Source organism: Colletotrichum gloeosporioides (genome assembly GCF_011800055.1).
Source record: "Colletotrichum gloeosporioides strain Lc1 chromosome Unknown consensus_28, whole genome shotgun sequence".
NCBI lineage: Eukaryota > Fungi > Ascomycota > Sordariomycetes > Glomerellales > Glomerellaceae > Colletotrichum > Colletotrichum gloeosporioides.
Genome location: NW_025544673.1, coordinates 416,967 through 441,941, shown reverse-complemented (window position 1 = coordinate 441,941; position 24,975 = coordinate 416,967). Strand labels below are relative to the sequence as shown.

Below are 24,975 nucleotides of genomic sequence, written 5' to 3'. Positions count from 1 at the left end.
TGATACGTTTCCCACATTCTCTGGTACTCTTCTGTACATTTCTCAAGTCCGTCATGTGGCTCTGGAAGGTGCATTCCTGCTGAGATGCCTATCTATAACATGCCAAAAAAGGTTGGCTAAACCCCCTGCCCCCCATAAAAATAAATATTCCCGACGCCAGGTATAGTAATAATGCCGTATGATATAAAACGCCGTTGTCATGCTATTATTAGTCGATTCCCATACCGACTTTCCAGACCCAGCTCGTTATTGAGCATTTGTCGCAGACATATGTGCAGACGCGCAAGCGCCGTCTTTGTTCCTTCTCTTTACTGTTGCTTGATGGCGCACTTTGTTTCAAACCACTTTGCGAAACGCACCGTCGGGATATCAAAGAGCCGCCAGAAAACATCCGCGGCCCAAATGACTGCGGGAATGCATCCGAAAGACCCAATCACGAAGCCGGTGTTGTACCAGTATCCCTCAATACCCGTGCGGCTGTAGACGAATCTCTCAATGGTGTAGCCAACAGTGTGCATCACCGGGCCGTGCATGAGGTAGAGAGCGTAGCTGATCTTTCCAAAGTACTGGACGGGCGCGGTGTTGAAGAACGACTTCCACCTCGGGGAGTGGCTGACGGCGAGAACGAAGAGAACAGATCCGATGGATTGCCAGAAGCGGTAACCTTCCTCCTCCCACCACTTGGGAATGAAAGTGCAAAGCCAGACCCAGCCAGGAGTAACCTCATAGTTGATGTCGGGCTGACACATGAGGTACAGAGCGAAAATGCTCAACATCGCCCAAAGGAAGCCCTTGAACCAGCTCTTTTGCGGCGGTGCCTCGTTCAATGGCAGAGCAGCGGGCGGCTGGTTGTTGTTGTGGTTTCCTAGGATGAGGTCGTATTCGGCGAGCATCATGCCAAAGTAGAAAAGGAGCAGTTCCCAGCGGTTGTTGCGATAGGTGAAGGCGATGATTCCCCAGAGGAAAAGGAAGCGAAGTCCTGTGCGAACGCGGGCCAGTCCGATGAGAGTGACGAACAGGTACATCGAGCAGCGGAACTCAACCGGAATGGTCCAGAGATGGACATCATAGGCTACAGTGCGTTAGTGTCGTGTCAATGTGCGTCTCGGAGTCCAACTCACATGTGCTTCCACCAAACCGCTCCCAGCCGAAGACGTGAACAAAGTTGAACATGCTCCACACCCAATCCCAGATTTGCTCGGAGAACGTATCCAATGGCTTGGGGTGAGGTTCCATGACGTTCTTGTGCCACTTGTGGTCGATGGCAAAGTCTCTCGTCCATTCGTAGACACCCATTTGCAGCATGAGCATGATACCAAAGGTGGAAATCGCCGTAGGCATGTAGAGTCTGATGAATCGGCGGAAGATGAGGGATGTCGTTGTCGCGGAAAACTCATCCCATTTTTGGCTCCGGATGAGCTTGATCGGTTTTAGTGAGAGTGCATATCCGGAGATGACGAAGAACAAGCAGACGGCTGGCGGGCCCTGGTAAAAGAGTCGGAGGAACGGCAGCTTCAGAATGTGGTAGTTCTTCTCTGATGAGCCCCAGCCCTCGGCGATGATGAAGGCTTGGTAAAAGTAGTGGCAGAAGAAGACGAATAGCGCGGCGAGTCCTCGCATGCCATCGAGGTATGACGTCGGGAACAGCTTCTCGGGACGGCTCCGTTCTCTTGTAAATCGGCTCTGAACGAAGCTAGGCAGTAGGAAGATGAGGCTTCGAATAAGCGTGACCCTCCATGGCACGGCCCGCACGTAGCCAACGACGCCTCTTGCTAGTGTCGACCATCGCGGTATCGCGAAGCGGACTTCGAGGTCGGCCCTACCGCTCTCACTCTCGACGTCGGACAACGTCTTCTCGTCCAACAGACCCATACCCTCTTCGTGTGAAAGCGACACCTTGGAGGCAGCGTGTCCGTTCATTGTCCTGCAATGGGTCGGTTTGATGTCGGGGGTATAATAGACTCTGGTGAGGCCAAGGTGACAGGTATCAAGCACGGCTTGGACAAGACGAGGGCCTAGAGTCAAAGTGGAAAGGAAGAGGGAGGGGACGGGAGGGAGCGTGGTGGTTTTGATCCAGACTCCAGAGGGGGCCCTTGTTATTCAGACGATCTGCTGGATCTGCAGATTGGGAGGGGCGAAAAGGAAGGAGACGGGGAGTGAAAGGCAGGCGAGACAAGGTAATTGTAATGGGGAACAGACCCCGGGCCTGTGAAAGTGGAAGAGCAGAGGATGGGTGGATGTTTCCCGAGGGAGCGCTCCGCCTTTGGTGACTGGGAGTGTTCTGCCCGTCTTGGGTCTCGTCTCGTCTACCGGAGCCCGTGACCTGGACCTTGCCTTGACCTTGCAGGTTAAGCAAGAGAGACCTTGGACCTTGGGGCCCTTTCTGCACACACGGCCGTGGGTCCTGACGAGAAGAAGCTGTGGGGACTTTCTGGCAGATGTTCCAGAGGCGCGGGCAGGCGGTAGGCAGGCAAACAAGCCAAAACCAAAAAGAAAAGGGTCCGGCTGGGCTGAGATCGGAACGAGGCTTTGCGTGTAGAAGGATGTATGTGTAAGGCGGGTGCGCGGGCGTGGGGATGGGAATGGAAATGGTAATCAGTCTAACCTCGACCCGGATATAGATGAGAAAGCGGCCAGTGTCCGTGAGGTAAGGTAAGGTAAGAAAAGGTCAGACGTGCAGTGAAGAGACCACACAGAAGGAGCGTGAAGTGTGGATGCGTAATAGGTAATGTGTGTTTAGAGACAGACAGTTGAGGTAGGTGAAGTGGTACGGTCGGTAGTAAGAGTAAGGTATGGATGGTATAGACGTATGGCAATGCGGCGTAAAGAGCGGGTGTGGGTAGAGGAAGAGACTGTTTCAGGGTGTGGAAAGGTTTAAGTGTGGCAGCTATGACGGGTTTGGGAAGGGATGCACCATGGATGAGGTGCAGCGATGCCGTCAACGAGTTGGGAAGCAGCGCCTGCGCAATGCACTGCACTCTGGAAAAGTGCCTGCCTCGACCTCGACGACGTGAAAAAGTGAAGGGTGTGTATCCGAATGTGAGGACAAAGTCAGATGTGCCTGCCTCTCGTTGCCTCTTGTCTGCTCGTGTTCTAGCCCAGGAACAAGGGACGAGTGCTGGGTCCGTCCACCCACTCTAAGCAGTCTGTTCGTTCGTTCCTGATTCCTGGTCCTGATCCCGCCCAGCCTCTTGTCTTTTTCGGGGATTTTTTTTTTAAGACCACCAAGAGGAGGACAGTCGAAGAATGACGGGGGGCGGGCTGTGGAAAAGTGTAAATCGTTGAAGGACGGGCGGCAAGCTGAACGACAGGCAAGGGCCACGGTCACAACACGCACACCACCAATCCGAACTGTGAACTGCAAGCCGAGGCGCAGATGTCAAGAGGTCAACCAGAGACCACGGCTGACGCCAGAAAAAACGAACACAGGACCAACAGCCTGTGCGCACTGCTGGTTCTATCGGATCGCCGTAGTTCAGGTCACAGGGTCGTTCCCTTTCTGTTCATTCTCGGTTCCTTCTCCTCTTTCCCGCCTTGCTCGCTTCCACGGTAGCAAATATCCGTAGCGTAGCATGCAACTGGGAACGAGGTAACCGCACGACCGAGATGGGGCCCAATGGGGCAGATGCAAAAGAAGGGATGAAACGATGGAAGTCGGCCGGTTCGAGACAGAAACGACCGGATTCCTGACTTGTTGGAGAGATGGGAGCGAGAGGAGGCAGAGACAGCGAACGTGAGAAGGATGGAGAAAAAACAAACAATGCCACCACGATACGTCAGTTTGACTTGCAGGCTCCGAAATCATCAAACCCAGGCAAACGCAGGGGATCTTCTCAGGAGATTTGACTGGTAGGGGTTTCACACTTTATATGGAAATGATAGAGCAGGCGATGGACATGAAAAAAAAGGAGGATTGCCTCGAAAAAGGAAGGCCACTAGAGACAAGACGGTGAAAGGGACCCTTTGCCTTGGAAGATGGGCGACACATGGAATACCACTAAGAATGGCATATACTCCGCCGGTCTGCATATCCCATACACAAAACGCTCATAAAGAAGACCAGCAAAGTAAATTGAAGAAACGACCGAATCAAAGAGGATGATGGGACGACTGGCCGTCAGAGATACGCAGCCACAGCAAGGTACGTAAAATGGTACGCGGAGTCGGTCAATCAATATTCGATTCGCTTTGCCTCTTCCAGTCACAAGCGTCAAAGGGCCTGGGTCCTGCGCATCTATCTCCTCCACGACCCCGTCATCCATCCCCGTTGGAAAAAAGAGCCCCGTTTCCTTGGAGGATGGATGGAGGAGGAGCCCAGAGGAGGAGAGGAGCCCCAGTCTCCTGTGTCCGCCGCGGGCGCCGCGCCCATCACAACATCTCCCGCCCGCTGTCCATCGCCATTCCGCCCGTTGTTTGCTGCAGGTACGCGACGGCAATGAGGGGGCAGGGGTGTCGGAAGAGGGTCACGGCTGGCCGAATGAGGGAAAGATGGATCGATAAGAGGGCTTGGGACTCTTGGGAGGCCACCGAAGACCTTGGAAGGGGACCACCGTTGGAGCATGCCTCTGGGCCAACGCTCTTCCGCCGAGAAATGCCATGGCCGGCTCTCAGCGCCAGAGAGCGCAAACACGGCAAGCCGCGACCGACGAGAGCTCTCGGCGCATGAGTATTCGGGCCACTTTTGCCTCGAGCAGTCGTAAGCGATCTGGAGACTCTGCTCTGCCGCCTGGGGTGGGAGGGTCGGCGGTTGGGAGAAAAGATGGAGTTCCGGGGTCCAGCAATCGAAAGAATTGGTCGATGTGTTCTGAGAGCACTTTGGGGGCTCTTCAGATGCGGCACGCTTCAAGGTTGAGATCGGCGCTTGGATCCACGCCTGCCGCGCTCGGGGGACCGGGGTGGGGGCTCGAGACCTGCACTGTGACGGTCTGCGAGCTGTCCGCGGCGCCGCACAGCAGGAAGAGCCGCGAGTGCTCACTGTGCTTCCCAGCCACACTAGCGCGTCCTCCAACTTCCACTCCGTCAGAAGACCATGAAATGATGAACCACGTTGCCTGTGCCTGCTTGCCTCCTCCTGCCTGCCGGTCCGTCTGTGGTGGTGCGGCAAGGTGCAGCGGCACTTTGAACTCTGCTCTCGCCTTCTGCAATGCACCATGGCCAGCTGGATGACTGTGTCCTTGCTACGGACACTGGACCAAGGTACGGATACTGGACAGTGCTCGATGCCAGTCATTGAGAAGTCAGTGGTTTCGCTGGTCATGGTGGAGCCTCCGCCCCATGCCCCCCCGTCAGGGGTGCAGCTTGTTTCCCGGCAATCGACCCCTTGGCCATGTTCCAGATTGGCAATCCGTCACGTCGAGTGCATGGCACTGCCGTCCGCCGCCTTGTTAGTGGTTACAGCGAAGACCTCGCCTCGACCACTACCTATCTCCCAGACCCAGGCTTTTCGCTCTCTCTCGCCTGCCAACGACCGCTTCCCCGTTGTTGGACCCCCTTACCTTGGACCGTTTCCCCTGGTTTGCAATGCCTCTCTCTGCCAAACACCCCATGCCCAACCGAATTTTGTTTTTGGAGACCAGCGTGCTCCTTGGGTCCAGTTTAAATCAAGAAGAACCTGACGATCGACATCCGAAAGCCGAGTCAGGCCACACAACAAACCCGCCATGGATGCGCCCTGGAACAGGCACAGGCTTGCTGTTGCCGTCTCTCGGCTTGCTACCACACGCCGATACCTGCGAACCTGTGGGAGAGCGGGTTTGAAGAAACCCAAGCCGGAAAGACAAGGCAGGGCCTCCCGTCCTTGATGCCACCATGCTATTGCTGCCATCAAACACACATGCACACACACCTCGCGAGCTGCCAGTCAGTCAGCTAGAACACGGCGCACGTCGTATCTAAATTTGCCCAAACGCTGTTTCTTGCCCATGTCGTTCCTTACTAATGCACCGTTGATTTTGAGTTTAGCATACAGAGACGGATGCCCACCAGCCTGATACAGATATGTCAGGTTTGTGGCCAAACATCGATTCATGTATCAATAGTACGTGTTGTCCTTTTCATTAACGTAGCCTTTTAGTTTTTGGTATCCTCTACGTGACACTGAACCAATGGAGGGAGTGTATGCGAAAATAAGATGACGCCCTGCCAGAATCCCCTCCCATAATACCTTGACCGTAATCCGATAATACAATATTTGCTCCTTCCCACGAAGATGATGAACTGAAAACGCCGTAAAACACCATGCCTCTATCATACTTTCCGAGCGTGTAATGCCGTCATCATTTAGGTGGAGAGCCAGTCAAGGAACTCGGGGGTGAAGTAGCTGATGACTATCGTCGCACCGGCTCTCAGGATGCCCTCTGTCGACTCGAAAGCCATCGTCTTGAGATCGAAGACGCCCGACTTGGCGGCCGCGTGGATCATGGCGAACTCGCCGCTCACCTGGTACGCGGCTACAGGCATATCCTTGCCCAGCTCCTTCGCGTCGCTGATGATGTCGAGGTACTGACTAGCCGGCTTGACCATGATGATGTCGGCACCCTCGTTGATGTCACGGACGATTGCGCGGCGCGCGAGGCCACGGCCACCCGGGGGCAGTTGGTAGCACTTGCGGTCGCCGAAGGAAGGCGCGGAGCCCGCGGCGTCACGGAAGGGGCCGTACAGACAGCCGGAGAACTTGGCCGAGTACGACATGAGCACGGTCTTGTGGGCGATGCCCTCCTCGATGAGCTTGAGCTTGATGGCGCGGATGCGGCCGTCGTTCATGTCTGAGGGGGCGACGCAGTGGGCGCCGGCCACAGCGTAGGCAATGGCAACGTCGGAGATGCGGTCAACGGACAGCTGGTTGTTCAAGCTGCCGTCGTCGCGGAGGATGCCGCAGTGGCCGTGGGAGGTGTACTCGCACAGGCAGACGTCGGCACAGATGAAGAGCTGAGGGAAGCGTTGGCGGATGGCGCGGATGCTCCTGATGACGGGGCCCTCCGGGTCGTCGGCGGAGGTGCCAAGAGCGTCCTTGCTTCCGGGGCGCACGGGCACACCGAATAGCATAACGGAGCGCAGGCCCTTGCGCACGAGAACCTCCAGCCAGGCCATTGTTTTGTTGATTCCTCGGCGGTACTGGCCGGGAAGCGAGGGAATGAGGACTTCCTCGTCGTCTTGGTCGGAAATGAAGAGGGGGTAAATCAGCATCGACTGGGCGGCATGTCAGCGGTGATTCATAACAACAAAGGCGCGATGCCCCTCATTGGATGGAACGGACCTTGGTCAACTGCCTCTCGGCCTGCCACGAGCGGGCAAGGGGATGGAAGTAGCCGCCGTGAAGCTGGCTAGAGATGTCTCCGGAGATGCTGACGCTGGTGGCAGCGGTGCTGGCGTAGGACATGGCGCGCGAGATTTGCGACCGGCTGTCATCGACGGTGGAGACCGAGGCCTCGCCGCGGTTCCGGCGCGGGACGCCGGAATCCCTCAATGTGAGGTCCTGAACGAGGCTGGAGAACGACATGGTGATCTCTGATGTTGTACAGGCTCAATGGCGATTTTCGTGAGAGAATGAGGGGTTGGGTGGCAATGGCCGTCGGAGAAGCGGTTGGGGGATTTCAAGGAGTCGGAGGTGGCGCTTTTTGGAGTTTCGCACCACAGGCTTGGAGATGATTATTATATCGTCGCGACGGAAAATGATCGCGAGTATCGGATTCGGAGGGAGGAATGGGCGTTGAGGCGAAGTCGGTGAGAGAGGCGCGGGAGGAAGGTTTGGGGCTGGAGGTGAAGGGGGAAAAATATGGACGGCTGAAGCACGAGGGAAATGGTGGATGGCGAACCAAAGGCTGACGGGATTTGAAACAGACCAGCTATCCTTCCGCTTTGGCTGCACTCGGCAGGAGACGGAGGTGACCGTGGGCCCGCCCGCCAAGTGTCGCTGGGCGCTCAGCGAATGGGAGTGTGCGATGGCGCAACTGACAGGCCAATCACGAACCGAGGAATGCTAATTGGCCCTCTCCGGTGGCGGCTTCTCCGCTCCGAAGGGTCCCCTCGTGCGGTACGTTTTCGCATTCTTCGAAATCCCCGTGCTCTCAACGGTGAGAACGAAACCGAGACCGTCGCCCGCCCGTCGGTGAGCGGCATTGCATTGCCTAGGCTGTGGCTGACTAACATTTTCAGAATCGCCATGAGCCTCGGCAGGCAATTGGCCCTTTGCAATTGTCATTTTCGACGGTCGAGATGCTCAATACGCTTCTTGTGTCGTGCTGGGCCCCTTCCGACGCAGCGTTCGTTAGAGATTTTTATTCCCTGCCCATTACCTCATGCAGCGAGTGGCACCAATCACCCGCTGGCAGGATCAAGATCCCAACCCCGAGATGGGCCGAGGATCTCCGCGGGTGGCCGTGGACCCGTTAGTCCTCCGTTTCTCTTCCGGCCACAAACAACGTTCACCGGTCGAAACGGCCAGCACAAGGCCCGTCGCCGGCAGCTGTGAGTACCGGTGATGCCGGAGCGGAGCCGAGTCCATCACTTTTCTTTTTCCAAATTTGGCAATAACAAGCAGCCGACTCCGACAATGAGGACGGTTTCCAATTTCAGAATATACTACATAATTCCTGCTGCACCAGCTAACGCGTTCCAAGACGCGCACAACACCTGACCGCTTCGCCGTTCGGGGCTTATCTCTCATCAAACGTGTAATTCGAATACCTCTGTCTGTTGCGTATCTAAGAATTGCCAACAGCTTCCGTGCCAACTTCAATTTGCACTTTTTCATCTACTCTGCCCAATATCAAGATGTGATCTCGATGCAATCACACCACTTATGAGACGTCCAACTTCGGTGCTTGCAAGCGAACCTTCCGCCGGCCCGAGGATTATGAAGATTGATTCTCAATAATCCTATTTTCTTGGTTTTCCCAGTCGGCCATCAGCCATGGCGTCCTGTCTTGGATCGAATCTCCATATCAGCCACGACATCTCGCAAGTCCCCGCAAACCATTCCATGCTGTTCCCCAGAATCCTGCTCAGCTCTAATGTTATTGCTGATGTTCATCTCTTCTGAGCCCTTTGTGGTGTTCATGGGATGGAAAACCTGAAAGATGTTTCCAGCAGGCACCGCCAAGTGACTACAATGGCAGCTTCTGACCTTCCAAGAACCACCCGAGTAAGCCCCTTCACGCTGGTCAAAGCCTCTTTGCCTGTTCCACGTTCTCTCATGTAAACTGCGGCTTAGACACCCTCAAGCCGCAGTTGCTGAAGGATCATGAAGCGGAACCCCCCGGTGCCTTGAGTGGATGCAATAGGCTGATGCAGGTCTCCGCTATGTGTTCTTGCCTCGGAAGCTGCCCAAACATTGGTCGAAACAGAGAGCTTCGAGGCTAGAAACAGGAAGCCACGGACGGCAGCTTGGTGTTTATCAGAGGCAAGACCGAGCCTGCCCTCGAAGAATTCATTTGGACGAAGGTCAGGTGCCCCAGACCAAGCGAGGAGACCAAGTGAGGCGGCCTCGCTTCCTTTTTCCATCTCCCCTCCTCCCTCACGACGCACGCGGTGTTTTCTGCGCAACAATCTTTCTCTTCTGCTGGCTCGCAGACAACAATACCGTCGGCTTGTCACCAGCTTGGCGGCAACTGGCTCTCAGAGATCCGTGTGCTCGATTTCAATTATCCAACAGGTTCGTCTTGGAGAAATTGTTGTTTGTGGGTACTCGTTGCTGATGAGAAAGACTTTTCCAAGAAAGTTGCGCAACCCTATGGTCTCGGTCACATAGGATTCACAACGCCGACCTAGCCGTTCGCTCACCCCTTCTCGATGACTTCGGGCATCGCTATTCCCTTCTGATTCTCTCTGTCCTTCACCTTTTCTCTGGGCGATTATCGCCCTGTCCACTCCTTCCTACAGACTTGACGCTCGTCGTCTTCATGTACAATGAAGAAAAAGTCGATGAGCACCCTCGCCTCTCTGGCGCCTCGGCGTCGGGATAGAGGCAACAATACCAACAGAGACCGGGATAACGAGCCCCAAGGTATGAAAACCATAGATTTGCGTGGTATACACAGGCTGACAGTTTTCGCCAGAGGTCTCTACCCCATCGGTGCCTATGCCCGTCGCGAATGCCACCCCGACAGACCGTCATGCTGTGCAAACCCCAGGCACCGACGCAACGGTCGACCGACTGGCCAGCGCTCTCCTTGAGAGTACCATTTACAATCATCCGAACGGCCTTGCCAGTCATCCATCGGTTCTCATTTGCAATATCGAGCCACTTGGCACTGTTCCCGCAACTTCCCCCGAGAACTTCGACATGGATACTGAGCCGCGTGGCCGATCTCTCGCTCGTTCGGCAGAGCCAGGCGGTCCTGTTACCCGTTCACGTCTTCAGGCGTCAAAGACCATGAACGTGGCTCCTGATATCCCCCGAAAGTCATCCCGCAGAAGAGCTCAGCGAGTCCATATTGCCAATAACGACCCAGAGATTGTGCAACCAGTGCCCAGGCGCCCCTTTCCCCAGTCAAGAACAACTATACTCGACACTGGCGGAAAGCGGCATGGCTTCATCGCTGGATCCACGACGGCACCCTTGGGAGGACTCGTCAAGCAGGCCGATTCGTTGACTCCAAACACGTACCCTAACAACGCCGACCCTCATGTCGTCAATAACAAGATCGACGCGATGCTGGCGGCTACCAGAAGTTTGAAGCCCCCTGGTTCCGAACGTACGCCAAAGCCGTCTCGCTTTCGCCCCAAGAACATGATGTCAAAGGTTCGCAAGGCCTTCGATGTGTTCCAAACGAAGCCCGATACCCCGGAATCCAAGATCCGTGGCAAAATATCGTTGCCTATTGGCCAGGTCAAATGTGATCTCCCAAACCCGGCCAAGCAATTTCATGTCGAGCAGCCGTCCCCTGTGCGGTCGTCCCCTGGGCAGCCGTCCCCAGTTAGCTCGATGGAGATCCGCGTCAACGAGGGGCTTAACCTCAACAAAGAAAAGCCCAGAAGTATGGTTGGAGGCCGCATCCTTCGCAAGCAGATACATGACGATGGCAAATCGCTGCGTAGTGGTGGTTCGAACTCCCCGGAGGATCCATTCTCGGAGCCGCGCGGGCTTGTTCGCACGCCCACGCCCTTTGAGCATCAGCTAAAGGTCAGCACAGATTCGACCATACCTCCCGTGCCACCAGTTCCGTCCATCAACCCATTCGACTCGGAGAACGATGATCTCGAAGGCTTTTTGTCCGAGAAACCCGCATGCGCCTCGACCCCGCGCAACAGAAGCAACAAGCAGCCTGTTCCTGTTGAAAGTCCCTCCACTCGGTACACAAATGACGGTAATCCCCAAGTCAACACTGTTCTCCTGGGTGAGAGTTCCAATGGTGAGGGCTCCAGCAGCAGCGTTGGCCAGCGTAAGCTCAACTTTGAGGGAGTTCAGTTTCACCGCAGCAACAACAGGTTGAATAAGAAGCATCCTTCGCCTACCAAGGAGGATATGACGGATATGCCGGCTCGTTTTCGGGAGTTTACCATTGTTCAGATCAACAACGCTCCTTCCGACAAGCGCGATGAATTGGTGAGAGACTTTTCTGATCTGATTGGGCCCAGTGCACTCACCCCGCGCGACAAGAATATTCCGATGAAGACCCGTTCTGTCCATAAGGATACCGTCGACGATGTCAGCAATCTTACCGACCGCCAGCATACCCGCGAGTCGTCCGTTCTGTCGAACAAGCAGTCTCGGATCCCTCGTCCTGTCGAGCCGTCCTCCACGCTTCCGACTCGTCGCTTTGGCCCTCAGCGCCAGCCCGCGAACCTGAGCGCGCTGGAGGTGGACGAGTTGCAGTAGGACGTGACGGTTTACCCTTCTCGTCGTTCATGAAAAGCATTTGGCAGCTTTTTGAAAAGAGAATGTTTTGCGATCTGGTTTTCTCAGCCACCAGCTGGGTGGTTGGCGGCAGAAAATTCTCTATTTCTTTGTCGCTTCCATTCTAGAAAGCACCTTGCCACATTTGTGGCTCCTACAACAACACTCAACGTGGACAGCAATTTCCTATACCACGACAGCGCTGATCTATCAGGCACGACATTCCTTCGCACGTTTGCGGTCAGCTGCTACCATTTTGCTACCGCCTCACGGCCTGTTGAGTACTGGAGTGGCATTAATAACCAATGCATCTAGCTATGGTCAACGCCCACCTCCTAAACAAATTTGTGTACGTGGCTAGCATCCGCCTCAGTGGTATTGATTTCAATAACTGACACTTAGCAGCTAAAGCAAAAAACCCGATTCGATGCCTTGCGCAGCACTTCGCGCCATTTCCTATGTCATCGGAACGCGACAACCCTTTTGTCATCACAGACAAGATTGAGCAAGACAGCATAGCCTTAATACAAGTCCTGCGCCCTTTTCAGGTCCAGGCACCCCGCCTTGTTGATTGCGTAATTTTGCGGCTTCTTTTCTCTACCAGATTGTGTCTCTTCATGCTCAGGAACGGGCGTGCAAATGCAGAAACCTTGAGGGCAGGTTTCATTGGACAAGGGTCAAGGATCGGTCAGCTGAAGGGATAGGTCAGCGAACGGCATGCAAGTGGTGGACTTGGAGTTTCTCTGGAAAGGCACAGGTTCGTGGGGGATCACTGGATGCGTTAGTAGCGGACATAATCTCTCAGGGGCGTAAATAGTAGACAAGTCCTTTCTTCGCATGATTCTTCTCAATTGTTGTACAGTGTCTAAATTGCCATGCTGATGTGGTAATACAGACGTGGTATCTTCAAACCAACTCGCTCATCTTAAATAATAGTACAATTGTGGTATCCATAATCCTGCTCCATCCCCTTCGAGGACTCGAGCCGTCTCATCATCATGAACCGTTACAAATAAAACGCTTTGTGGTATCGTAGTACAGTAGGCTTGCTACATCTAGTAGCGATAGCGGCGGTGGGAGCCGCGGCCGTCAGTGCCGTGCATGCGGCGAGTGCCAGCGGCCTTCTGGCCGGGGCGACGGGTCAGGGTGCCCTTGAGCTTGAGCATGGCGCCCGAGATCTTGTCGCCCATGGAGGGCTTGCGGCGCTGGTGGTGGACGGGAGCCGTGGTCACGGCGCCATGGCGGCGGGAGAAGAGGCCGCCACGCTTGCGGGTAGTTGTGGTAGTTGTGGTGTGGTGGTGGTGGGTGCGAGCCGGCGCGCGGCGACGAGTGAAGAGACCGCCGCGGCGGGGGGCGGTGGTGGTGGTGTGGCGGGTGGATCTGAGAGGCATGTTGGGTGATTTGTTTGTTTGTAAATGTGTAAAAGTAGTGTGTTTATCTGGGAGACTTGAGAGTCTGAAGCTTTATTTGTAGAGTTGGTTGGTGGGTTGGTTTGTTTGGTAGCTGATGCTGATGAAGAATGGGAGATGAATGATCGGGGAGTGGATGGATGGTTTATATGCTTTTCTGTCGAGGGTGCAATAAGGCTGGGAGCTCTTTGGGAAAGTTGGAGCTTAGCTTGAGGACGTTGGATGGCATCATCAGAGGCACGGCGTGGACAGGGGTGGTTTAGGATCAGGGTCCGGAGGAAATGATGTCAAAAATGATGGGGATCTACGGGCAGCTTCTACGTGTGTTTCAAGAGCTGGAGGGTGGGCTACGACATTGTGGACGAACTGGTTTGTTCGTTTGGGTTCTTGGGAGGGGGGAGGGGTTGCGCGGTATGCGTGAAGGGTCTCGAAAACCTGCGTCTTGGTCCCCGCTTGGGATTTGTCTCTTCCCTTGCCTCGCTCGCCCTCTGACGAAGAATGATGGAGGAGGCGGCGGGGTGGTTGGACCCTGAATGTGACGTCCCTTGCATTCTGGGTGACGAGAATGTCATCCTTTGGGTCATGGACCAGGGTCGGAGGAGATTCTTACGTAGGGGTGGTTTGTACGTGTGTGCGAAAGCCACAGCAGGCTGGAGGAAAAAGGCAGCTGAGCACGTCTTGGATGGGAAAGTGAGGTCAAAGATGCGCAACCCTGGTGAGGTCCAGAACGGTCTCCAGAAAACGGTCGGCTACAAAAAACAAGTTTGAGAGGGTCCTGTGGCTGGTGACGTAGCGGGTGCGAGGAGGGAAGCGATCCTATTGGGTTGAGCCTCATACCCCTGCCTCCGTGGCTCGGATCAGGCGCTTGTGCGATGGCGCTAGATAAGGGATTCCGCCAATGGGCGCTGTGGCTCAGGCGGAGAGGACAGGGTATGGATGTGGCTTGAGGTAGGGATGATGTCATACCAGACTGTGTTTGGTGGGCGTTGAGGTTGCGTGTAAGTCTATCCATGCCAAAACGGTGCTTGTCGAGGGCCTTCCGTCGGAGTGACGGCGCGGGAGGGATTTGCGGGCTTACGAAGGATGTGCTGGGATCCGACGTCAGTTTTGCTGTCAGAGGGCGCTTGGGAGGTTATCTTTTGCCTGTACGGTTGCTGGGTCGAGGTCTGGATTGTGATGGAACGGAGGATCACTGAGGGGAAATGACATCCTCTGTCTCGAGGGACGGTTATCACGGTCTTGGGGGCTCGTGTTGGATGATAGTGTTGTCTTGGTCGTGGCCTGGGCGACTTTCTACTGTGTTTCTGGGGGTTCCTGCCACTTCCATAGTACACCACAAATTGGCCATGCTTCTAGACTGCTGCTAGTGACCGCATATTTTTCTTGTATTATGCCGACTAGCTTTCCTGTGGCTATACTCTATTATGCCGTCGTCGTCGTCGTCGTCGTCGTCGTCGTCGTCGTCGTTGTTGTTGCTTCTATCGGTGTCGTCGTCATTATCGCTACTGTCGTCTCCAATAGGAGTATTGAGTACACAGGAAATATAGCCGCGCAGACATAGGAAATTTAGGCGGCCTCTTAAGAAAAGGTCAGGCCGTACAAGTCACGATGGGGGCGATGTAGTGAGGCCTGACCGCTGCCCTCAGCTTCATGCCGAAAGCCGCACTCATCAGTACGGCGGCGAAGGCCCACTGGGGTTTGTGATGGCATGTTGATCGTAGACTGAGAGATCCCGAGGAAGTCACGTTTCAGCAAACATCGATGACCGCCGTGCTCTTCATTATGTATCCAAATTGAATCTTGATACTGGCTGGAAACTTCAATAGCAGGTATCAAGATTGTCTGGGCCCTGGACGAAAACTTGTCGACGAGCCCTGATGTGCAGTTCGCGGCCGTGAGCCAGCTACGAAGTGCTATTCGACACATTCCCTTCACGAAGATGAATTCTGATCGTCTCGAGGTCTTCAGTCGAAAATCCGAGTGTCTTGGTTACATAACCCTCCCAACCGCCGTACGTCTCCTCCACCCCGGCGACGAAAGCGTCCCAGCAGGATGGCCGCAAGCTGCACATGTTGTAAAAGCCCGGGTGTTCGTCATCGGCAGTGGTACCTGTGCCAACGCGGGCGTAGCGGAGGAGCCTCTCGCGAGCGGGCTCGGTGCGGATGCGTGAGAGCAAGTAATCGAAACGAACATCATCGGGAGAAGTGCCAGCAAGAGACTGCAAGATGCCGGCCAACACGCCTGTACGGTCTCGTCCCGCTGAACTGGTGTCAGTCTACAGACTGCCAAATGGTCAAGAAACGAGGCTTACTTACCCGTGCAGTGGAATAGAAACGGCTCGCAGGGCCTGTCTCGTATGTGCTCCAACACGGCATAGAAGGTTCGCCTGTAGATGTCCAGCACCTTGAGGTACTCCTTCCTCAGCCCCACCTCGCCGCCTCCCTCGACGAAGTCATCTAGAACGGGCGGCAGGTCCACGCTGGCGCTGTCGAACCAGGTGTTTTCGACGCCGTCGATTTGCGGGTCCGGAGCTCTCTCACGTTCTTCAGGTGATCGGATGTCAAAAATGCGCTTCACGCTGGCGGAGAGCCAGGCGAGGGCCCGCGGGTCTGTGGCGGCGAGCTCGAGCGTTCCGCAGCGGTACGCTAGACCAGAGAGGATGGCTGAGCCTGGTACGGCCCCGAGTTCGCGAACGTTGATGAGCGAGGTCGACGGGATGAAAGGCGGCGAGGTTAGGGCTGGGAGGAGATCCTCCGGCGGGATGGGATTGCGGACGTCTGTCTCGGAGAGACGGCCGAGCTGGTCTTTTGTCAGGATCATGATGGTGTCTGTGGCGAGCAGTATTGAGAAAAGGCGACTTCAGCTCACGAGGCTGGTCAGTTTCTCAAGTTCACAGTGCATCTTGAGACTGACGCCTGGCTACATCTTGACCCATGTTACTGTAAGCAGGAGCTCTGCTTACCCCCCCCACACCCTTGAGTAGACCAGCCAGAGTTGAGATGCCTTGGCACGCTGTGGAAGCAAGTACAAAGTAATGTACTCGTCAGAATAGGCTTTTGGACAAGGGAAGCCTCATAACCAAAAAATTGCCGTTTTCCTGTTCGTGGAATGCACGAGACGGTCTCACATCGGTCACTAGCCCAAGCCCAAAGCTGCCAAGGTGAATCTGGGGAAATTAGAGTTAAATCAACCCCAAAAGGTGCTCCTTCCAATACACTTGAAGAAAAATGATCACCACTTGGTTAGGCGAGGGGTTTAGTGGAGAAAGGACGACGTTTGTACGATGAAGAAAAGGATGACAAGGATAGCATACGAATACCAGTCAACACGAACAGCTTCCACGATCCCAGCGCATCTTGAGTTGCGATAAGATAAGATAAGCTTACTTATCAAACGGTCGGCGATAAGAATATCTATCATCTACACTGAATTTCGGGGCCTATCACCCCTCCGAGAGCCAATTGATCCAGTCCACTACGTTGAGTCCATGTCCAACTAATATTGTGGCACGATGACTTCTAATTCGATTGTCAGATGGGGCATGGCGATCTCGGCCGGCGTCGCTGGCGTGGCTCTGGCCGTTGTCCGTCTTCAGCAGCCGATCTTTAGCAACGACACTGAGACGACTTATTGCTACCAAGGCGTTCGAACACACGATGAAGCCCAACCAGCCGCTCAATGCTTCACGGTGTTGGACGGAAAGTTCACTCGCGTCTTTCCTTGGGAAGATGCCAGCTTAACCACGAATGTCGGCTATGTTATCCCCGGCTTGTGGGACGGTCACGGCCATCTAATTCAATACGGAGAGTTTCTTCACTCGGCCGACTTGTTCGGTGCTGGCACCTTGGACGACGTAAGGGGACGTCTGCGAGACTATGTCGAGAACCATCCTGATGCAGGTACGAAGGATGAATGGATCCGAGGAATTGGATGGGACCAGAATGCGTACGGCAAGATGCCTACTGCCGTGAGTCGCTTGTCGTTATGGGCTGAGTGGCTGTACTGATGCGCGATTAGGCGGACATCGAAGAAGACGAATTACTAAAGAGCAAGTACTTCATGCTCGACAGAATCGACGTCCATTGCGCTTGGGTCTCGCAAGCCGTGCTAGATCTCTTGCCAGCAGACATCCCCGACGTCTCAGGGGGCGAGATTGTCAGGGAGCCTGGCATGGGCGTCTTCTGTGACAATGCCATGGACTTGGTCACAAATCTGTGGCCAAAGCCTGGCCCCGAGAAGAAGCGGGCTTTCGTGTCTGCCGCCATGGCGAAGCTGAACGAGGTTGGCTTGGTCGGCATGCACGATGCTGGCGTCTTCCCCGATCAACTTGACTTATATGCAGACATGGCGCAAACAGAGGACTGGACTGTTCGAGTCTACGCCATGTTGGAGTGTGCTCAGCGAAACACGTTTTGCCCGGATGATGCTGCTCGTGTGCTCCGCGAGGACAATTGGTTCAGCGTCAAGTCTGTGAAGCTCTTTGCTGGTAATTCGAGCCCTCGATCGCTGGCTAATGACACGTGCTGACCTAAATAGACGGTGCTCTCGGAAGTTGGGGGAGCGCCATGATCGAGCCCTACAGTGACCGCCCGGACACGTCCGGCTCACTCCTTGTCAACGGGTCTACACTGTTGCAACTCGGCAAATCATGGGCATCTGTCGGCTACCAAGTCAACATTCACGCCATCGGCGACCTTGCAAACCGTTTCGCCGTCGATGCCTTGGAAGCTGGTCTCAAGGAAGCGTGCTCTGGTGACGACCTTTCAAAATGCCAGTCCGAGCGGCGGTTCCGTATCGAGCATTCCCAGATCATCCATGAAGAAGACCAAAAGAGAATTCACGCCATTGGAATCATCCCCTCTATCCAACTAACACACGCGACTTCCGACATGAAGTACGCCGAGCTCCGCCTCGGCCCCGAACGCACCAAGAAGGAAGCTTACCGTATGCGCTCCCTCCTCAACGTCAGCCCTATCCTAGGCAGCGACTTCCCCGTGGAGCCGCCCAACCCGTTCCAGGGCATATACGCTGCCGTCACGCGGAAGAGTCCTCATACAGGCAGCGGTGCGAATGGAAGCTCTGAGGGGTGGCATAGCGAAGAGGCGTTGAGCCTGGAGGAGGCGCTGCTTGGGTTTACCAAGGGACCCGCTTTCGGCGCTTTTATGGATGAACGTGCAGGCGTTATCAAGGAGGGCGCGCTTGCTGACTGGGTCGTTTTGGATCAGCCGCTCGAGTCCATGGATATTGACGACTTGCGGGACCTCAAGGTGAAGGAGACTTGGGTTGGTGGAAAGCAGGTATATGAGCGTGTTGATGTTTGAGCTATGCTGAGTGATGGTATACGATATTATGATTTCCGTGGATTTCGATGTGTAAAGGGCAAGAAGGGACCTACCCAAAAAATCAAGCGTCTTCATCCCACCTTCTCGCGCAGAGAAGGTACATGGCCCTCTTCCTGCCAGAACATATCCACAAAGTTTCGTGTCCTCAAGGCACTTGAACCAGACATGTTCCTTTCCCAATTCATTCCACGACGTCCACCTCGCTCTCTTTTCTTTGGACGGCATTCCGATACCTTGGAGTACTGCATTTCCGTCAAGCCCGCCTGAAATAGCACCATCGACCATAGTTTCGAGAAAGTCAGTCGCCAAAATGCCTGGCGACAGAACCCAACATCTTGTCGCAATAATGATCGCAGTCTTCTACTTCAAATTTGGCCAGACCCTCATCGACAAACCAATCGAGATTCTCTTTCGGGAGATCACATGCAATAGCTACTACAACAATCCATCCACGAACCTGATCCGCGCCTTCCCATACGACGACCCATTGTGCCAGATCGAAGAGATTGAAAACATTATCGAAAGAGGCAACGCGATTAGTTTGGTCTTTGAAGCTATTGGTGGTAAGTGATTTCCATTTACCTAAGGTCTGCGTTGTCACTTGCCAAACATGATATCTAACGCAAGAGGACAGGCCTTCTCGCAGCGTACGTCGTTTTACGTGCCAACTTCCGCGAAAGACTCGTTATCTTCGGCTCGCTCACATGGATCATCGGCAAGCTTTTGATCTACCACAAAACGCATGATAGATGGCACATGTTGCTCTACTGGGTTTTGTCTAGCTTGGTCGGCGGCGGGCGAGTCGTTGTTGAGGGAGCCATATTGGGCATGTTGACTGATCTATCGGACGAGCAAAATCGGTAAGTGCGAGACTCGCTGGCTCCTTCTCGTCCTCGAAGACGATATCCAGACCTTCAGATCTGAAGAGTTGCTAATCATATCCCTCTACAGAGCTAGGAATCTTTCCTACACGTTCGTCGTGGCTTTGCTCTCGTACGTTGCAGCAAATCTCACCTTTAAACCCCTCGTTGAGTACAGTGTCGACGCGTCTTATATTGCAGCCATGACCGGCATTACCCTTGGCGTCACGACGATCGCTATGTTCAGACTGCTCTATTTCAAGACGTACTGCAAACAGGCCGAAGATTACCGCTCGGAGGAAGAGGCCAACCCGGACCGCCGCCCGCCGCGGGTGCAAGTCTTTTCCAGCTTGGCTCGTTTCCCAAGCTGCTGTTTGCTCTTCATCGTTGCCGTTCTACCGCCCATGGCATCATTGTCGATGCCGTCACTCGCATACTGGATTTCCAGAGTGTTCCCTGTCTACGAAAACTTTCTCGACCTTCCCACCCCACTATACGCATTTCCCACCGCCGCCGTCGTGGTGACCGGCACCATGATCCCATTACTGGAGAACAGCCGCGCCCGCCGCCACAGCACAAATCCCCAGCGTCGGACCTTTCCACTGCTCGTGCCCTCGTTTCTGTCCATCTCGATAGGCACTCTGCTCCTAGTATCGAGCAAAGACGGCAACCACAAGCTCCTCATCGGGGGGTTCGTCTTCATGGGCCTCGGCGGGGGTGCGGTACCTCTGACCCTGGCTATGCTCGTGTCTCATCTCGGCCGACGACTTCGATGCCGCTATGTGGGAAGAGCGATTGGTGCGATATATACGCTGCAGTGCATCGTGAGGTTGGTGCTGGGGCCTATGCTCTATGCGCTGAGGAAGCCGGGTCGCCCGGCGATGGCTCAGTTGTTCCCTCAACTCATTATCCTACTTGCGGTCTATGCTGCTTTCTACTCGGCGCTAAGGTGGTCGCTCAAGAATTCGGCGTCCACAGTACAGAGTAGCGAGCGGAATATCGAGCTAGATGAGATGCGTCGAGAGGCGGCCCTGCATGCCGCGCCGAGTGCGCCGCCTCCTGCATATTCCCCACTGACGCGGGAGAACGGTCGAATTTGAAGTTGATGGCGAGATTTAGCATTCTGTGGTGTGGTTCACTGGGCGGTTTGATCAAGTCATTGGGCAGTGCCGGCAAACGGATTTTTGCATAAGGATCGGTCATCACATTGTCTCGGGCGCAAATGGATGCATAGGGTTCCGTTTAACTGTAGCTTACTTGCAACCGTCTACAATTGCTATAGAGGCGCTCTTTCTCAGGATTAGTAAAAAACAATAGTTCAACAGTGCCTGGCCATCAAGCTGCTCCGGAGACACGCCTTCCTGGTCAGTACATATACCTGGCGCTTTTCCAATTAATACTCTCTTTTCTCATTCATCGTCTACCCTCTTAGAATCTGGGGATAATGGCGTCTGGCTTGTTGTCGAGAGCCTCGTCAATCTCCTTCATGATCTCTGGCGTAAGCTTCTCCTGGGCGCCAATGGCGTACATGTTCTCAAAGACCTGCTCAGGGCTGCTGGCGCCAATGATGGCGGAGCTGACGTTCTTGTTCTTGAGGACCCAGGCGAGGGCGAGGGTGCTCATCTTGATGCCGAGCTTCTCGGCGATGGGCTCGATCTTGTTGGCCTTGTCGACGAGGTCCTGGAACTGCTTCTTTGCGTTCTCGCGCTTCCAGAAGTCCTTGATGAAGCCAATGTTCTCGGAGCCGAAGCGCGAGTTCTCGGGGATGCCGTTCTTGTACTTGCCGGAGAGGATGCCCTGGCGCAGCGGGGAGAAGACGGTCAGGCCGGTGCCGACCTCGCGGTAGAGGTGGGCGAACTCGTGCTCAACCTTCTTGCGGTCGAGCATGCTGTAGGAGGGCTGCTCCATGACGGGGCCGACGAGGTTGAGCTTGTCGGCGTAGCGCCAGGCCTGGGCGATCTCGTCGGCACTCCACTCTGAGGTTCCCCAGTACAGGGCCTTGCCGGTGTTGATGAGGTGGTTGAAGGCACGGACGGTCTCCTCCATGGGGGTCTGACGATCGGGGCTGTGACGAGGCCATCAGAAGGAGCCGTGGCGAAGAGGGAAGGGTTTGCTTACCGGTGAGCGTAGACGAGGTCGACGTACTTGAGGTCGAGACGCTCAAGGCAGGCGTCCATGGCCTCGATGACGTGCTTGCGGGACAGGCCCTTGTTGTTGACGACGTTGTCGCCGAAAGCTCCGCCCCAGTAGATCTGCCAATAACCCCTTGTCAGCCTTTGCATCTTTCACCAAGACCGATTCACTCTAGGAAGATCGCGCACCTTGGTGGAGATGACGAGGTCGTTGCGCTTCCAGCCGTACTTCTTGATGGCCTGGCCCATCACTATGACTGAAGTCAGTCCCTTATCGCGCCGTCTGTATGTATGGGAGGATATCCATACCAATCTCGCTCTCGCCGTTAGCGTAGCCCTCGGCGCTGTCGAAAAAGTTGACGCCGGAGTCGTAGGCGGCCTTCATGCAGGCAAAGGTGCCCTCTATTTGTTGTGAGTGATCAATCGCAAGGAGGAGGTTGGGGGTGAGGTCATACCAGCGTCGACATGGCCACCGTAGGTCAACCCTTACGAGCAGTCAGTCTGCGTTGTGATTGTACGGCGTCTCGGTGAAACTCACAGCCTCCCAAGCTGATGGCGCTGACCTGAAGACCGGAACGGCCCAGGAAGCGGTACTCCATAGGGGGAAGGTCCTCGGGCCTGGACATGTTTGCGGTTCTGGATGTTTTCTTGGGAGATAACGAGGTGGAGCGAGGTCGGAGGGGAGATGCGGACTTGGAGGGGGAGAGGACAGCAGCAGGCGTCACGCAATGGGTCGAGGGACCTTACTTATAGTCTCCCCAATTTGAAAAAGGACCGGCTCGTGTTCAAAGAAGGAAGCTCCAACCAGAAGAGCTCCATCCCATGTCCAGTCCCGGTCCTGTGCCGGGTGGTGTAGGAGCCGTATCGATGCGGTCAAGCTCCCAGGATGCGGGGCAGCCGGTATCAACCCCGCCATGGGAAAGCGGCAACTCGTGTCACTGATTTGTTCAGGCGCTGTGGTGGGTGGTTGGCCGGGTACTATGAGTTACGGAGGCCTGGTCTACAGTAGTGGGGATGAATACAGCAGACTTACGCCAGTTTCATGCTGCCTTCCTTGCTCGTCCCTGTGTGCCTGTGGGGAGAGCTATGACCGGCGGGAAGCTTAATCCCGAGCTCTAGAATTTGCGACGGGACGAGCGCACACAACCTTTGGCTGGCTTCTTAAGCTTCCGAGGCAATTCCAACTTCCTCTCATCGGGAAGATGACCGCTTAACTCGCAGACTGAAGATTTCAACTCGCAACCGAAATTTATCACAGACATAGCCCCAGGAGAGAAAAAAACTGTTGATGTCACCATCTCCAAGGGACTTTAGCGAGAGCCACGCTAAAATTACCCCTCCATCTGCCCCTCCAAGCGCGACCGTTTGTGTCGAGCTGCGACCCGCAACCACGCTCGCACCACTAACATCCCTGTCATCATGCGGGTCCTCCGCCAGGGGTGTGCTACCATCTCGCTGCTCCGATTCCCCCGAGTTGGCGAATGGTGCGGCTTACTAATTCACCAACGACACATCTTCCATCAAGGTGACGAGACGGCGGGGGGAGGAATCGGACTATCATCGTATCGCTGTTGGTTCGATTTGAACCGACCATCGGCATGAACAAGATGCTGATATCTATTGGACCGGCTTGCTGGTCGGCTTCCGTGTCTGAGAAGCTAGTCCGACCCGAATATGCAAGACACAAGCGAGCCTTTTTCCCGAGCCGCCCTGTCGGGTTCTGCTAGCACACGCGGCTTTGATGCCTCTACATGCAGGTCTCAAATTAACCAAGTCGGCAGGGAGTCATACGGTGGGAGGTCTCCGCTGGCCTCTCTCTATTGAGATATACGACGTTACTACGCAGATAGCTTCCCCAAGTCCGTTCCATCGATTTTCGTCCTACAAACTCGTGGCGTGGAGACTAATAGATAACAGACTCACAGTTTTCAATGAACCCTATCCGGGATCCTCGTGAACTTTCCGCATGCTCATGGCAGCTTTTCCGTAACATGGGCGGAAGGAAGGAAACCCGCATCTGCCTTACATTAGTCAGGTCGGCATATGCCATGAGCCGGTCTTCACTACCTGACGGTTGAAATATCCCCTTCTAGCCCCTGGTGAAACTGTCGTAGTACGTCCTATGGAAGAACGTATGCAAAGCGGGTACTCGCTATGAGCCGTCTGCTTGCAAGCTGCCTGAAATTCAACGCAATTCCAGGTTATGAGAGCTTCGTGTGGCCTATTGATGCATATCTCGAATTTGAATCTTTTGTTGTGTCAATCCGAAGTTTGGTAAGCATGTCCTTCGCGTCTCCTGGGAACGGGTCAGACCACAGATGCTGAAGTAAAAGTCCTGCACAAATACACTGATACTTGAATACTCAAGTAAAGACCCAGAAATCCTGATTGGAGCTCCGAAAGATATCAGTCAGGATTTGGCTGACCACATCTAGGACATGCATCTTCAGCATCACAACAAAGAAACATCTTAAACCACACCACAAAGAGTGCAGTTTGTTATCAAAATGAAGGCAGGGGGCTCATTTCATATTTACCTCGTTTGCAGCGGCATTCACGCTCTAGAACTCTTCAAAAGCCAAAGTCGGTGTGGCCCTCCAGTCAGTGTCGTGCCCCGCATGGGTCTCCAATGGCCTTGTCCTGATATCGCGGGTCTCAAGACATCGACAGCTTCAAACAGGAGCGCCAGCGAGGCAGCGAGGCCAACTCCCTCGACGACTAAGCAGGCACTGGATCTTCCCATCCTGAAATAAAACTCTTGCCCTTCTCGAATTTGAAATCTCTTCCTCTTCTCCTCACAACAACACCATCGCAGGTCAACCTTACCACAACACGACCTTCGACACCACCATTTGGGATCCGTGAGATATCAACGCGCAACAGGACAATCAGCAGAGATCAGTACGAACAAGCAATCCAGTAAGCCATTCTTCCTCTCCTCTCTATCATGCGGCATCTTTCCTGTCGACCTTTACAAATTTCAATCGCCACGCACCCCAATCGTCGAAAAAAACAAGCTCCGCGATCCTTTACGGAATTCCCTCAATTTCAGCAGCCCGAAGCTGTTGTTTGCGAATTTTTCTTCTCGTTTTTTCTATCAGCCATTCGTGTGCGTTTGAAGAGAAATGTCCGCTTTGGCGGTGTTCATGACGGCGGGGTCGGCTGCGGCGATTGCCTCAGACGATGATCACACGTCCGTCTCGACTTATCTCGGTTCGGACTGTGATCATCCTGAGCTGAGAGCCGCCTACGCCGAGGTTCAAGAGAATTTTCGATCTTCTTTGGCCTTGGGATATCTTAGACAATCGCGTCAAGAGCCTCAAAGTCAAGATCATCCAGACGAAGGTTCCAAATTTACACCGTTTTTCTCTCCTTCCCACCTTCATTCCTTCCCGC

At 54.6% G+C, this 24,975-nt stretch overlaps 8 protein-coding genes across 8 annotated transcripts; 3 read left to right on the top strand and 5 right to left on the bottom strand.

The window, feature by feature from the left end:
- Positions 1-308: 308 nt before the first annotated feature.
- Positions 309-1,920, bottom strand: GCG54_00012028 (uncharacterized protein; the record flags this gene model as incomplete). Its single annotated transcript, XM_045411916.1, has 2 exons — positions 309-1,072; positions 1,122-1,920. 2 exons carry the CDS (start codon positions 1,918-1,920, stop codon positions 309-311), a joined length of 1,563 nt encoding a protein of 520 aa, XP_045266789.1.
- A 4,359-nt stretch (positions 1,921-6,279) lies between these two features.
- GCG54_00012027 (Delta-aminolevulinic acid dehydratase) lies at positions 6,280-7,504 on the bottom strand (the record flags this gene model as incomplete). The annotated part of the gene is made up of 2 exons (XM_045411915.1): positions 6,280-7,188; positions 7,256-7,504. Coding segments are annotated over 2 exons (1,158 nt in total), but the record flags the coding sequence as incomplete, so codon positions are not given.
- Positions 7,505-9,906: 2,402 nt separating this feature from the next.
- GCG54_00012026 (uncharacterized protein) lies at positions 9,907-11,818 on the top strand (the record flags this gene model as incomplete). The annotated part of the gene is made up of 2 exons (XM_045411914.1): positions 9,907-10,003; positions 10,056-11,818. 2 exons carry the CDS (start codon positions 9,907-9,909, stop codon positions 11,816-11,818), a joined length of 1,860 nt encoding a protein of 619 aa, XP_045266787.1.
- Positions 11,819-12,891: 1,073 nt separating this feature from the next.
- On the bottom strand, positions 12,892-13,227 carry GCG54_00012025 (uncharacterized protein; the record flags this gene model as incomplete). The annotated part of the gene is made up of 1 exon (XM_045411913.1): positions 12,892-13,227. One exon carries the CDS (start codon positions 13,225-13,227, stop codon positions 12,892-12,894), a length of 336 nt encoding a protein of 111 aa, XP_045266786.1.
- Positions 13,228-15,148: 1,921 nt separating this feature from the next.
- GCG54_00012024 (Tyrosine-protein phosphatase) lies at positions 15,149-16,065 on the bottom strand (the record flags this gene model as incomplete). The annotated part of the gene is made up of 2 exons (XM_045411912.1): positions 15,149-15,504; positions 15,561-16,065. 2 exons carry the CDS (start codon positions 16,063-16,065, stop codon positions 15,149-15,151), a joined length of 861 nt encoding a protein of 286 aa, XP_045266785.1.
- A 691-nt stretch (positions 16,066-16,756) lies between these two features.
- GCG54_00012023 (uncharacterized protein) lies at positions 16,757-18,566 on the top strand (the record flags this gene model as incomplete). The annotated part of the gene is made up of 3 exons (XM_045411911.1): positions 16,757-17,212; positions 17,263-17,731; positions 17,782-18,566. 3 exons carry the CDS (start codon positions 16,757-16,759, stop codon positions 18,564-18,566), a joined length of 1,710 nt encoding a protein of 569 aa, XP_045266784.1.
- Positions 18,567-18,897: 331 nt separating this feature from the next.
- Positions 18,898-20,547, top strand: GCG54_00012022 (uncharacterized protein; the record flags this gene model as incomplete). Its single annotated transcript, XM_045411910.1, has 3 exons — positions 18,898-19,150; positions 19,222-19,447; positions 19,539-20,547. The coding sequence occupies 3 exons, from the start codon at positions 18,898-18,900 to the stop codon at positions 20,545-20,547; spliced, it is 1,488 nt and encodes a 495-aa protein (XP_045266783.1).
- Positions 20,548-20,875: 328 nt separating this feature from the next.
- Positions 20,876-22,214, bottom strand: GCG54_00012021 (putative voltage-gated potassium channel subunit beta; the record flags this gene model as incomplete). The annotated part of the gene is made up of 6 exons (XM_045411909.1): positions 20,876-21,512; positions 21,566-21,699; positions 21,751-21,830; positions 21,889-21,981; positions 22,035-22,064; positions 22,118-22,214. Coding segments are annotated over 6 exons (1,071 nt in total), but the record flags the coding sequence as incomplete, so codon positions are not given.
- Positions 22,215-24,975: the final 2,761 nt, after the last annotated feature.